The 12,854-nt window shown below is 33.2% G+C and overlaps 1 protein-coding gene across 1 annotated transcript; it reads left to right on the top strand.

The window, feature by feature from the left end:
- Positions 1-2,254: 2,254 nt before the first annotated feature.
- Positions 2,255-10,806, top strand: LOC110095769 (small nuclear ribonucleoprotein-associated protein B'; the record flags this gene model as incomplete). The annotated part of the gene is given in 2 exon segments (XM_020821435.1): positions 2,255-3,255; positions 10,539-10,806. A coding segment is annotated over 1 exon segment (849 nt). The 3' UTR covers positions 3,235-3,255; positions 10,539-10,806.
- Positions 10,807-12,854: the final 2,048 nt, after the last annotated feature.

A 12,854-nucleotide genomic window follows, 5' to 3' on the forward strand; every position in this document is an offset into this window, starting at 1 on the left:
ATATTTTTAAAATATGTTTTCAAAATTCCACCAACACTATGTTACTAATAAATTAACAAAATATCCAAAATTATATACTTATGAAACAAAAACTAAAAGTGAGCAAAATAAAATTATTATATTTGATGAAAATAACAAATATTGGAAGGATGATCAAATATGGAATTATATTGTATATAAATAATAATTTAGGTAATTAATATGTTAAAAAATATAAAAATAACTTGGATGAATTAACATAATCAAATATAGGAAAATAACTTTAAAGAATAATGCTTATTCTAAGATAAATCAAACTATAAACTTCATTATTATTTTCCATAAAATACCCAATGTAGTTAAGGCTCAAACCTAGGAGGGGTTTATGTAATAAACTTACCATTGTATTGATATATATATATATATATATTTAACACGTCATATCTCTGTATTTTAAGAAAGCATGTTCATTAAATTCTATCAGTTTGTTGGATATAATTAGAATATTAAAAATTGCAAATATCAACAAGTAATATATCCCTCTAGAGTATATGACATCCAATGAAAATTAAATTTAAATAAACTTAGTCAATAATGGAATTAAGCTTTGATAACTCAAACTTTCTGGTTCTGCTAGCGTCATGAACAATAAACAATTTTAGTCACAAATAAATTCAGCCATATATAGATAATTAAATGCATGTGCACAACATACACGTTGACATAACTTAAAAAAAAAAATATTATAAAATTTTAAAAAATAATTATTGCTAATAAAAATGCTAATATTTAAAAGAGAATTTTAAGGTAAAGCCAACAAAAATCTCTAAAGCAAGTTGCTTATGTCAGTTTATATCAATTAGATAACTCGAACAATTATAATCTTTCAACTCATAGGCATCAAACAGGAGCATAGGCATCAAACAGGAGCGGCCTCGGCTTTGAAGCTCTTCCCATCAGCTCCTGTGTTCATATCTCTCCTCTAAGGACCTAAACAACTCACAGCAATGAATCGACCAAAAGCCTTACTTGTCATCCATCAGCAAGAAATTGGTCGGCTCTTGCCGCCTCTACGCATTACCCGGAATCGTCCCACACATAAAGACAGAGCACGCCCACCCTGATCTGTAGGTACTGCATTCTAGGACCAATATGTAGTCGGAAATGGTTGGAAGGCTAATATGCTTAACATAACAAAGAAATTTATTTTAAATGTCAATTGTATTCATGTTTGGCTTGAAATTTGAGATGTGGTGAATGCACATTGAAGCTAGTGATACTAAAATATTCAATTTTTAAACAAAAAACTACTTAAAAAATTGCACCTAAAATTCATTGTTTTAGATATCAAGTGCATTCAAGATAATTTTTGTTTGTCTTGAACAAATATTTTATATGCGACATAACAATATTAGAATCTTAATATGAGCTGGCCCTCAATATATCAAGCCCAATGACATATTTCTAGCTACTCATATCATATTGCTTTCTTTATATAAAAATTTATGGCTCACATGAAAATCTAAATTTTAAATTTCATGGAACTGACCATGCAATTTATATATAGAAACTATATTTTCATTTCATAAGTTTCTTAGATCTTTTAAACTTGCTTGCTTCCATGGCTAGCACAGATCTATCTGTAGAGTTTGTGGCATCATTCAAGCAATAAAATACACGTTGTGTTCAGGGGCGGATCCAACTTCTTTTTTCAGGGTGGGCAAAAAAAATATTTTTAATGGGGGATGGGCAAAGGCGCTTAGGGGTTGTGTACCCAAGCAGATGACGCTGTGAACCCAAGAGATTGGCGCTATGTTCCCGAGCGTCATAACGCTGCAAGTTTGTTAGCAGAAATGACATATATCTTAGCATCATGATACTCTAAGTTTAGGGCCACAACGCTCTTAATTTAATGCCACAGCTCTGTCAAGCGAAATGAAGATAGAGTGTTGAGCATTGCTTTGCTCCAAACTAGCTCCGCAGCGCTTCGAGGCGGACTATATATTTGTGTTTCTCGTTTTTCTCTAGGGTGACATTCCTTGGTGGATTGATCTTGCTTTTTCTCTTTTATTTGAGTGTGAGAATAATGTAAGTGAGAAGAGAAACAATGAGGGAGTGAAAGAAAAGAGAGATCTTCACAAATTTCTCTCAAATTTCATAGTGCATTTACAGTGTGGTGTGGCTCAGTGATTTTTTACTTTTTTTTTTTTTTTTTTTTCTCAATTTTAGGGTTTTCTAAGGTAAATCCTAATATCTGTTACCTGATTTATTTTCCACTGCAAAAACCTTAAAGCCGTTTACTTAGCCGGCCTAAAGCCCTAGATCCTCTTTTCCATTCCGGCCTCGGCAGCCGAAACCCTAACCACATTCCCGATCACTTTCCGCTGTCCTCCGGTCGCCGCCGCCATGTCGATGTCGAAGGGATCAAAGATGCTCCAATACATCAACTACCGTATGCGGGTCACCATCCAGGACGGTCGGATGCTCGTCGGCAAGTTCATGGCCTTCGATCGCCACATGAACCTTGTCCTCGGAGACTGCGAAGAATTCCGCAAGCTTCCCCCTGCCAAGGGATCCAAAAAGGTTGGCGGTGGTCCTCCAGAAGAGCGCGAAGATCGCCGCACTCTCGGTCTCGTTCTGCTACGTGGTGAGGAAGTCGTATCCATGACTGTGGAAGGACCGCCTCCGCCAGACGAATCCCGTGCAAAGGCATCCACGGCGTCTGCCCTCGCTGGGCCAGGTATCGGCAGAGCTGCCGGTCGCGGCATCCCGACCGCGCCACTCATCCACGCGCAACCTGGGCTTGCTGGGCCTGTCCGGGGCATTGGAGGGCCTTCTCCTGGCATGATGCAGCCTCAGATTGCTCGACCTCCTATGCCTCAGTTATCTGCGCCCCCTATTTCTTATCCACAGGTGCGGCCGCCGCCTCCAGGGCAGATGCCGGGATTCCCCGGCCAGCCTCCTCCTTTGGCGCGAGGTCCTCCGCCACCGGTGCAGTTTCCTGGACGGCCTGGAGGGCCTCCACCACAGTACCCTGGGCCACCGCCTCAGTTTGGGCAGAGACCATTGGGACCTCCACCACCACAGATGATGAGGGGAATGCCACCGCCACCGAGGCCTGGGATGCCTGCACCACCGCCTCCGAGGCCCGGGATGCCGCCCCCACCTGGGGGACAGGTGCCAGTTTTTGCCCCTCCTAGACCAGGGATGCCACCTCCACCACCAAATCAACAACCTCCCAGTCAAAACCAGTAATAAGAGCAGCACCTGCTTCTGGTAAGTGTATTTTTGAAAGAGATGTTAGTATATATTTTTCTTTCACCATATTTTAGATTTTTTAGTTCTAGATTGTTCAAGAATTGAAAAGTTATAATTTTTAACAGCTCTAGCTCCTTTCAGCCTTCTCTGCATTTCTAAGTTGCAGATTATACCATTTATATTTTATATGCTTTTAGCTTCTTTTAAGACACAATTACTGGTAGCGTAGTACTATGTTGAAGCAGACAAGTACTTCTCACTTCTTTTGATAATAAAAGACTTTTAGGTAAAATACTGTTGTATAATTTATCAACTCTTGTTACGAGTTTTGCCTTTGCTTTTATGTTCTTGCAATTTTATCGTTTATTCTTTGTAATTTTATAGTGCTTAACGTTTATAACGTTTAACTCTGTAATTTTGATATGTCATCATTTTTTTTTCTCCCCTGCAAACAAAAAATGCTTGTGGCAATTTAAACTGTAGAACCTTCTTCGTGACTGTTAAGTTACGTTGTTTTTGATACGCATACCACAAACCCTTATGTTTTGAAAACGCTTTACTGGTATTTTTGTTTATCATAGGGTTATTCACCGGAATTCATCAGAAACTCTCTATGACGCCTATTAAACAACATAAAAACTTGTTTAGTTTGTAATGCTTTTCTTGTTTCCACAAAATAAATTTATCATTCCGTTGTTAAAATTTTTGTAAAGGAGTGTCATATTAAGGTTATATTAGTTTGATGACTAGGGTTTGGGTTGTATACGAATAACAATATTTTTTGGGTGTTTGATAGAGACCCTATAAGGTTTAGTGGAATGCCATAAATAACATTGTTTCTAATGCTAAAATGCTGTCATCTGGAGTGGTCTTCATCAATCATCCAGTACTATTACATTTTCAAATACGAGAGTTAGTTATATTTCTATGCGGGACATCTATTGAAACTCTATTTCAGAATTTTGTTCCCTCAGTCATAAATCAAATCTTGCCAAAATTACTAAAGCATAAGGTGTTTTAAGATCCTTCTGATTTTGAAAATTTGCATAGGAGTGAAAATGGGTTGGAAAATATCAAATCAATTATTGTGAATTTATAGTAAAGCCACCAGTCGTGTGAATTTCAATTCATGTAATCCACTTTTTTCAAATGAATTACAACCTCAGTTTTCTTACATTTTTAGTCTCTAAGTGCTTCTCATTTGTTTTGAGGGGCATTTCTCATTCATCCAAATAAAAAATATGAGAAGAGCAATTAGAGCAGATTGGTTGGGGCTCTACAAGTGCTATTGTCTAAAAACGGCCTACCATTAAGTTTAAGCTATGAACTTTGTTTGCAAAGTCCTGCAAAAATTGCAGTAAGATTCTTCTGGTGGACTTGTATATTGATAGATGGAATTCTGACATTACTATATAGTATTTTGTATTCTAGGCAACTGTTAGAGTTTATTCTGAGTTATTATGTAGACTTATGTTATAATTTTAAATGATGGTCATCTTATTGGACTTGAATCCTAGATGTGAGGGCCATAAAAAGTGATAAAAAAACGAACTCATAGCTATGCCGTATTAGTTCTAAGTTCTAAGTTCTAACTAGTGGATGACTGGGGATGAGTATCACAATAATTGACTAGAAAATGCAACCATGAGATTTTGATGAGGCGGAAACAATGTATCCTAAAATGACTGTTTATAAGGTTTCTAGAGGAAAAATGATATTCTAAGAATTTATGCCATATTCCTTATGTTTGATGGAGTTGATTGAAATGAAAATTTAGATCAAGTTTTAGTTATAGGTAGCGCAATAACCAGCCCACCAAGCTTCTAAGTTTTTTGCAGCATCCTGGTAGGATGAGATGAGTTAGGCAAATTTTAAATTAATCAAGTATGTGCAAGCATATTCAAAATAACAAATACCCTATCAAAGTATGATCAAATTATCTAAATTCAAATGGCATCCATGTAATGTATCCACCAATGAAAAGATAAAATCGCCGAGATGAGTGTAATTTGAGAACAATAATTACATTACATGGAAGGATAAAAGGAAAATATAGAATAACTATGATAAGATATAAGATATCTAGATACTTTGATAAAAACCTATGCATTAAAAAAAAAAGGTAATGGGATCTTAGTTACAAATAATGCATCATGGAAAGATGTATATGTTGCTTTGATAAATTATTAAACTATGAAGTTTGGTATAGGAAATATTTTGAATGAGTATGATGAACAAAAAATGAGGTCTATTATATATTAATTTTGAAAAATTGAAGTGGAATTAGCTCTAAGGAGTAAGAGCTTTATTTATTGACGATATATTTGTTAATATTTGGGGACTTGCAAAGGATAGCATAGTTATTTGATTAAAAACTAAGTGATTGCTTGATTTGGTATGTAAGGGGTGTAAAATAAAATGAATACATGCATTTCAATTTTCAGGTGTTTGGTATGAAGTAAAATGGATGCATGGTATTTTTCTAGGAAGTTTGAAATATCTCAGATGGATGTACTATTGAAGTATTTTTGTTTTATGACAATTAATGAAAAGGTATTAAGAGTGCATAGAGGAATTTTTTATATAGTTGTTGGAGGTACCGTAAGATTAATTATATAAATATTAGGAAAGAAATGTTGTTGTCAAAAGAGTTTGCATTTATCAAAGATTTTTCATGATGGATCATTGACTATTATTAGTAGTGTAGTGATTAAAGAGTTCCTAATTATAGTAAGTTTACATCTAAGATTGACATTGAGTCCATATCTTTTTTATATTTGTTATGGAGATATTTACAAAATATATAATAAGCAAGGTGCCTTGATGTGCATGCTTTTTTAATGGCACAAATTTGTTCAATGAGATATTTTCTGAAATAAATGAAAATAAAATGACAAAGAAACTGTTTAGAAGATAAGGACTTAAGACTTAGTATAATAAAGATTGGTATTTGATACAAGTTTAACTAGTATGATTGACTGATATTAATAATTATGAAGATAAATTGATACTTAGGTGTTATAGCTTTGGGTATCTTGAATCTATTATACAGAAAAATAGATATATTGCTCAGGACATAACTTTTGGAGTTAGTGTTTAGGGGTTAAATAGAAAAGTGTTGCTGGAGTATTATGCTACATCCAAGCATTGAATAATAAAAAGCACGTTAATCTTTAAATTGAGTATATTTGAAAAGAGAATGCTAAGATGGCATATGTGGCAAAATTAGGAAGTATAAATTGGGGAATGGTTATCTTGGAGTGGTTAATCTATTTAATATATGTTAATTGAAAATAGACTTAAGAAGTAGTAGAAAATGCATCATAGATGGGTGTAGATAAAATTAATGTGGGAGGATTAGGGATGACAAGAGGTAGATCTAAACTAACATGGATAGAATTTGTTGAAATTGATTTGTGAAGGGTAGGTTTAACACCTTAGGCAACATTTAATTGAAATGAGTGAAAAATGAGTATTCATCAATCCCAATTAATTGTTGTAAGGCTAATGATGATATGATTACAAACTTATAATTGGGTTACTTGCTAATTTCTTAGCTAGAAAATTTTTTTGTCACATTGTGGCCCATTCCAATCTTTCTCTTGCGCTTTTTTGTCCTCTTTATTTTTAATCAACCCTATCATAAAGAAGTGATTGTAATTAATTGTTATTGCCAAGCTAGCCACATAGATGATGCCAGTACGTTCTCATTTTTTATTTCTCCAAGACTAGAAATTGTTGCCACCTCTACTCTTATCTATTTGGGACTGTGGCAATACTTGTTGGTTTGCTTGTTGTCGGTTTAGACTTGTAGAAGTTCTTTGACAATTTTTTTGTTATGTTTGATCTAGCAACAATCGTTGTTATTGATTCACCTTGTGAACATTGTTCTATTTATGTCAGAGATTACTTAGGTGATTAATTTAATTTCTATATTTGAATGAACTTGAGCGTGAACTTAATTATTTGTAATCTGGGCTGATATTTTGCCAACTATATTTACTTAGGATGAGTTAGAGATAAAGAGAGGAGAGAAAGAGGCATTTGTATTAAGTTTGATTGTATACAAAATTTATTTCCAATTTTTTTTATTGTGTTTGTATGTTGGATATTTTATTCGTCTAGTGTGGTATAAGTGCTACTATCTAATTTTGTTGAAAGACGTAAGATTCTATTCTTATTTGGTTAATTCTTTCGTTGATCAAATCTCTTTTATATAATTTATTATCGGCTTGCTGGTGTTCAGAATTTTATTTAAATTTGACACAATTGATATTCCAATAACGATGATTCAATCACAGTTGCATGTTGATTTTGTGTGGCTCAAACTTCTCATTGATTTCCTTAGATTTATGCAATCTTTGCATTATCATTTGGATTCTAATTCTCATATTTTCCTATTTGCATCTTTAAGGAATCAATTGCAAAGAAGATAATGACATTTAAACTATGAGGTATATGACATTTAAACTTGGTGATGAAGTGATGGTGCCTTTAAATTTAGAATGACTTCCATCAAGAATCTTTAAGGAATCAATTGCAAAGAAGAGGTCTTTTAAAATTTTTTTAATGCATTGGAACTAATCCCTACTACAAAATTTTTTAGGAAATTTTGATATTAACCCATTTTTTCATGTGCTTGATTTGACATTATTTCATCTTATTTTCGATTCCTTAAATTCTTTTCTTTTTCAACCTCTTAGTTGCAAATCCTTATCCAATCCTTTGTCAAGTAGCTCAACATAGCTTACTCCTGTTTCTAGTTTAGCTGACGAGATTGTGCTACAATTGATGTTGGATTTTAGTAAGATATTGTTTATTGGCGAAATAGACTTGCATGTGTTGAATCATAGATAGATTACTTGTCATAAAACACAAAATCTATGTCTTGATTTGCTTGATCAGTACCAGGTACTGAATTCTTAATGGAAATTTTTTAAGCTGGACATATTTAATGGAAGTTTGCATGTTTATTTTTTATAGAAAGATCATATAAAACAATGATATAAGCAAAATTTATTTATTTTCTTTAATTGATTTATTTTATGTTATTTTATAATTTTAGTAGTTTGAGACATGCTTATGACGACGGCCTTAAAAAAGGAATGCATTTGTTATTTCTTAGTATTAGGTTGGTTTATATGGTATGATAATTGGTCTGATTGGTTATGTTCTTGGATATCCTCAAGTTCAAAGATTTATAGATGAATATCAAAGACTTAAGTTGTTGGATTCACATTTTTGCAAGTTAGACATATTGACGTGGTTCCTCCCTGTTTACTTCTGAAGGACTTTAGCAATACACACTACTTCTGCTCTTTTCCACCGTGCCACTACTTGCGAGTGTGTTTGTTGTTAGTTTAAACTTGTGGAAAGTCAGTTACATAATCTTGATGGCGCTTTAGCTTACATTAATTGCTATTGTTTCAACCGTAGTTTATTCTTCTGTTACATAATCCTGATGTGATTATTTTTTGGTTCACATGAACTTCATGATTATTTGGAGTCAGATTGGACTCTTCTTGTGCCATATCTGTTAACATAGGGATGTGGATTATATAGAGATGTATGAGGCAAGCAATTTATTAACTTTGAATAAAAATTTCTTTCATTTTTCGACATTGTGTTGAGTATAAGTGCAAATACATAGTTAACAAGGTTAGTAGTTTCCTCGTACTAATGCAAGACATGAAAATTTAAATTTAGTTAAATTTAGATTGTTTCCTTGACCGAAATTCTTTTACTTAACTTGTTATTGACTTGCTAATGTTTTCTGATTTTTCCAAATTTGACTGAACTGGGATTCTGATTGTGACGATTAAATTTTAACTATTTTGCTTATTTTCCATGGTTCAATCTTTTGATTGATTTCTTTGAATTTATTCAATTATTACTTATCACATTATCATTTGGATTCTAATTTTAATATCTACCTATTTGCTTCTAAAGAAAACATTTTTTTTATTCAGCAATCTATGATATGTGAGTTTTAAACTTTTTTGCATGATCTATTTTGCATCATTCTAGTTGCATTAGGAAATGCTAGACCTAAGCATCTTATATCAATGGGGGATGCTGCCAGCTACTTAAACTTTAATTACTCTATCCATATAACGTTTCGTCTCACGAACCATTTTTTCCTCCAGTAATATAATATTTGTCTTCACTAACGTTGTCGTTCTCCAATTTGTTTCCAAAATACACACATTTCTGTGTTTGTACAAAATAATGCAGGCCACCCAACCCAACTAGCTTTAAAGTGTACTTGACTCTGTAGGCTCATAACTCGTGCTCATCCACTTGATGATTCAATTACCATTTTTTACTTTTATTTTGGAAAATAACTACAGTTTTCTTTATTGGTACGGTCTAGGCTTCTTCATATGGGGAGAAGAGGCCATTTATGTAGATTGGCTTTGTTTAGAAAGATTTGGAATTAGTGATGATAGGAAAAGATGGATTCAGTATGTTACAGAGCATATAAATCTTGTTTTAACTTAGAGGCTGGTTTAATTAAATCTTAGATTTTATGCTTTTATATTTTCTGCTTCTAAACTGAAAATATAATCATCATCATTAGCCTTATTAGCAATTTTTTGTTATTTGCTTAATTAATTCTCATTGTTCATTCATTCGTGTTGAATGTTGCTTGAGTTATTATTTTTATTTTGTTCAAAACTTTTTCCACTTCTAAATTGAAGTATAGTAGAAGACTCTGCTGATCTCGAAGGAATGCTTGCAATAAGTCTTTCAACGTAAATAATCTTGCCTTACGCCATTTTTGATAAGTGCTGTTTGAATAACTTATACCTATGTAATTTCAGATCCATCTCTTTTCTTTCCTAATCATGTTATACTAATTTCATCAACTCAAATAACAGTTGCATTTTCTACTTGTCGTTGCACATGTTTTAAGCACATTTTTTATATGCCAATATTCAAATCTATACAATATTGCGACCTAATTTGGTTTTCATAAAGTTTACCTTTAAGCTTTAATGTTGTCCTTAGTCATATAAAACTCCCTAGACATTTTTTTTCATTTCAAACTTTCAGCCTTCACTCTAGAAATTATTCCTCATATCTGTCTCCATTCTTTTATATAATGGATCTAAGATATTTAAATATCTCACAATAATGTTTCACTTTATCTTCTAATGATGTTGTATGATAATTTATTAATATCATCTCCACTACAAATTTATATTCCATATATATATATATATATGATTTTCTGAATTTGAACTGTTAGGATTTCTTGTGTTTTAACTGAAATTTTGTTGTAATAATTTTAAATCCAGATGTTGGAAGATCATTGTGATAATCATCTGACGTGCGGCAGCCATTCTATTTTACTTTGCAAGTGTTCCACTTTATGAGAGTTGAAGGATCTGTGCAGATATCTTCTGCGTTGCTACTGTCTTTTGTGGTCTTAAATGATATCAAGTTTTTCTAATCCTATTTGGAATGTTGAAATGGCACTGTTAGACATCATATTGTATGATTAACGGTCTAACAATATATACTTTGTAGATTTTTTTTATCTGCTCAGGTTTTTTTTCCTGATTATTAGAATGTGTGGTGCTGGACTTTTTTGTTGTTGTTGGGTACTTATAATTTCTCTGCATTGTCAAAGATATTCAATGATTGGTAAATTGTCTGCTTTTTATGTAGATTTTTGATATAATTTATTTGGCTTTGCTGATAGAGGTTTTTCTTGTTTGGTGACTTAGAATAAAACAATTAAGAAAGTTGGTTTTGCAAATTTTTTATTTGTTCTATTTTTGACACTCTCTTTGGAATTTTAGTTTGGAGTTTTCTTCATGCCAAGTTAAAATGAAGGGAAATTGTTAGAGTTGTTGAAAGCTGAAAGGAAAGCTGAAAGGTAGGGCGTAAGTGAGTCGAGTCGACTCGTGAGCTGGCTTGAACTCGACTCGTTAATAAGCTTAGGAGTCGAGCTTACGGAGTTTCGAGTTTGAGCTCGAGCCTATAATCGAGCTTGTTTATTATATGCGTTTAAGTTCAGCCTGATTTGACTTGAAAGCTTATTTAGCTACTCGATTTAAAAATATTTAATATTTAATATTATCTTATATTATATGAATTAATTAAAAAAAAAAACTAGCCTCCTAACTTCATTTTCAAAGTGCATTGTTCGTAGTCCCCATCATAGCTTCATTTTATAATTTTTTTTTGGTGATGAGGAACCGTCCGCTGACATGCCTGTCTTCATCGAGCGTGCTTGGTGGTCTGTAAACCCCAGTTGATCTATCAGGTTACCCACACCATTGTATGTGCAACAGTCGTTGTGGGGCCCCCCATTGAAGGGGCGACTGTCGCTCGAGGGAATTGAACTCGAGATGGGGTTGATTTGTTAACTTCATTATGCATTCATCGAATTATGTGTATAATGTTTGACTTAATGTTTCTATTGGAATTTATGATATTTTTTGCTGTCGAACATTAAATTTTTTATTTTTTTGAAATTTTTGGGCCAATTAAATTAAACTCATAAACATCACATCAACAAATTTAGAATCCAAGATCTCGTGATTTATAATCAAAGCTTTCAACCAATAAATTAAGGTGAGATGTATGAGAGACATTATTTTGTGACTAGAAATGGAAAAATTTTGATGGTTAATAAAATGGAGTTGTATTAAAGTTTTAATAAAATTAAAGGTAGAGTTTGATTGTTTTATATCAATAACTAACATACATGATGATTGTATGTGCATGTCACCTTTTCATTGAATTGTTTATATATATATATTACTGTTAGATGTAAAATTGTAGTTATATAATGCTTTGTGAAATCAAAATTATGTCAATTTCTGCTACATTTTGATTGATATTTCTGCTGTGTAGTTCTCTTTGCTAATGCACTGCCGGATTACTTGGTGAATTAAGTGGGAAAGGTGTGGTTTCGCAACTTAAAGATTTGAAATAAATTTGCTATAAAAATAGTCTTAAAAGATATTTTACTTGTTGCCTAAATTGAATTTAATGCTCGTTTAACTTTTTTTTTTTTTCTCAAATTTAAAGCTGACGAGTAAGTAATTCATTTGAAGATTTTTTTTTTGGGTGGAAAACTGACTGTTATCATTAAGGATGCAACTGAGTGGCGCCTAGAATAGTTTTCTAGTACAAAAATTAAAAAAATACATACTAAATAACTGCTTTAAGAAGCAGTAAAAAAGCTGTCCCAAACGCCCCAACCTTGTTATCATTAAGGATGCAACTGAGTGGCACCTAACTCGAGCTTGACTCACAAGCTATATCCCAATCTTGAACTCGAGTCGAGCTCAAACTCGACTTGCGGTAGTTAATGTTAGCTCATGAGCATAGCAATTTCACATCGGCCACCAACCTTGTTGTTCCTCCTTCCGCATGCAATCACATCCAAGCCCACCCAAGCCTTTGTATTCGAGCCCGCACCACCCACCCTTTTGTATATCAAGTCTAACCCCCTGACGCTTTAACACTCGAGCCGCTCGACGAGTAATCAAGGTAAGCTTAATTTGGATTGAACTTGAACTCGAACTCGATAATCGAAGTAGCTCAAAATTCTCAAACTTCAAACTCGACTCTCTATCACATAATTGATCTTATATGCA

This window comes from Dendrobium catenatum, unplaced genomic scaffold, assembly GCF_001605985.2.
Source record: "Dendrobium catenatum unplaced genomic scaffold, ASM160598v2 fragScaff_scaffold_1196, whole genome shotgun sequence".
Taxonomy (NCBI): domain Eukaryota; kingdom Viridiplantae; phylum Streptophyta; class Magnoliopsida; order Asparagales; family Orchidaceae; genus Dendrobium; species Dendrobium catenatum.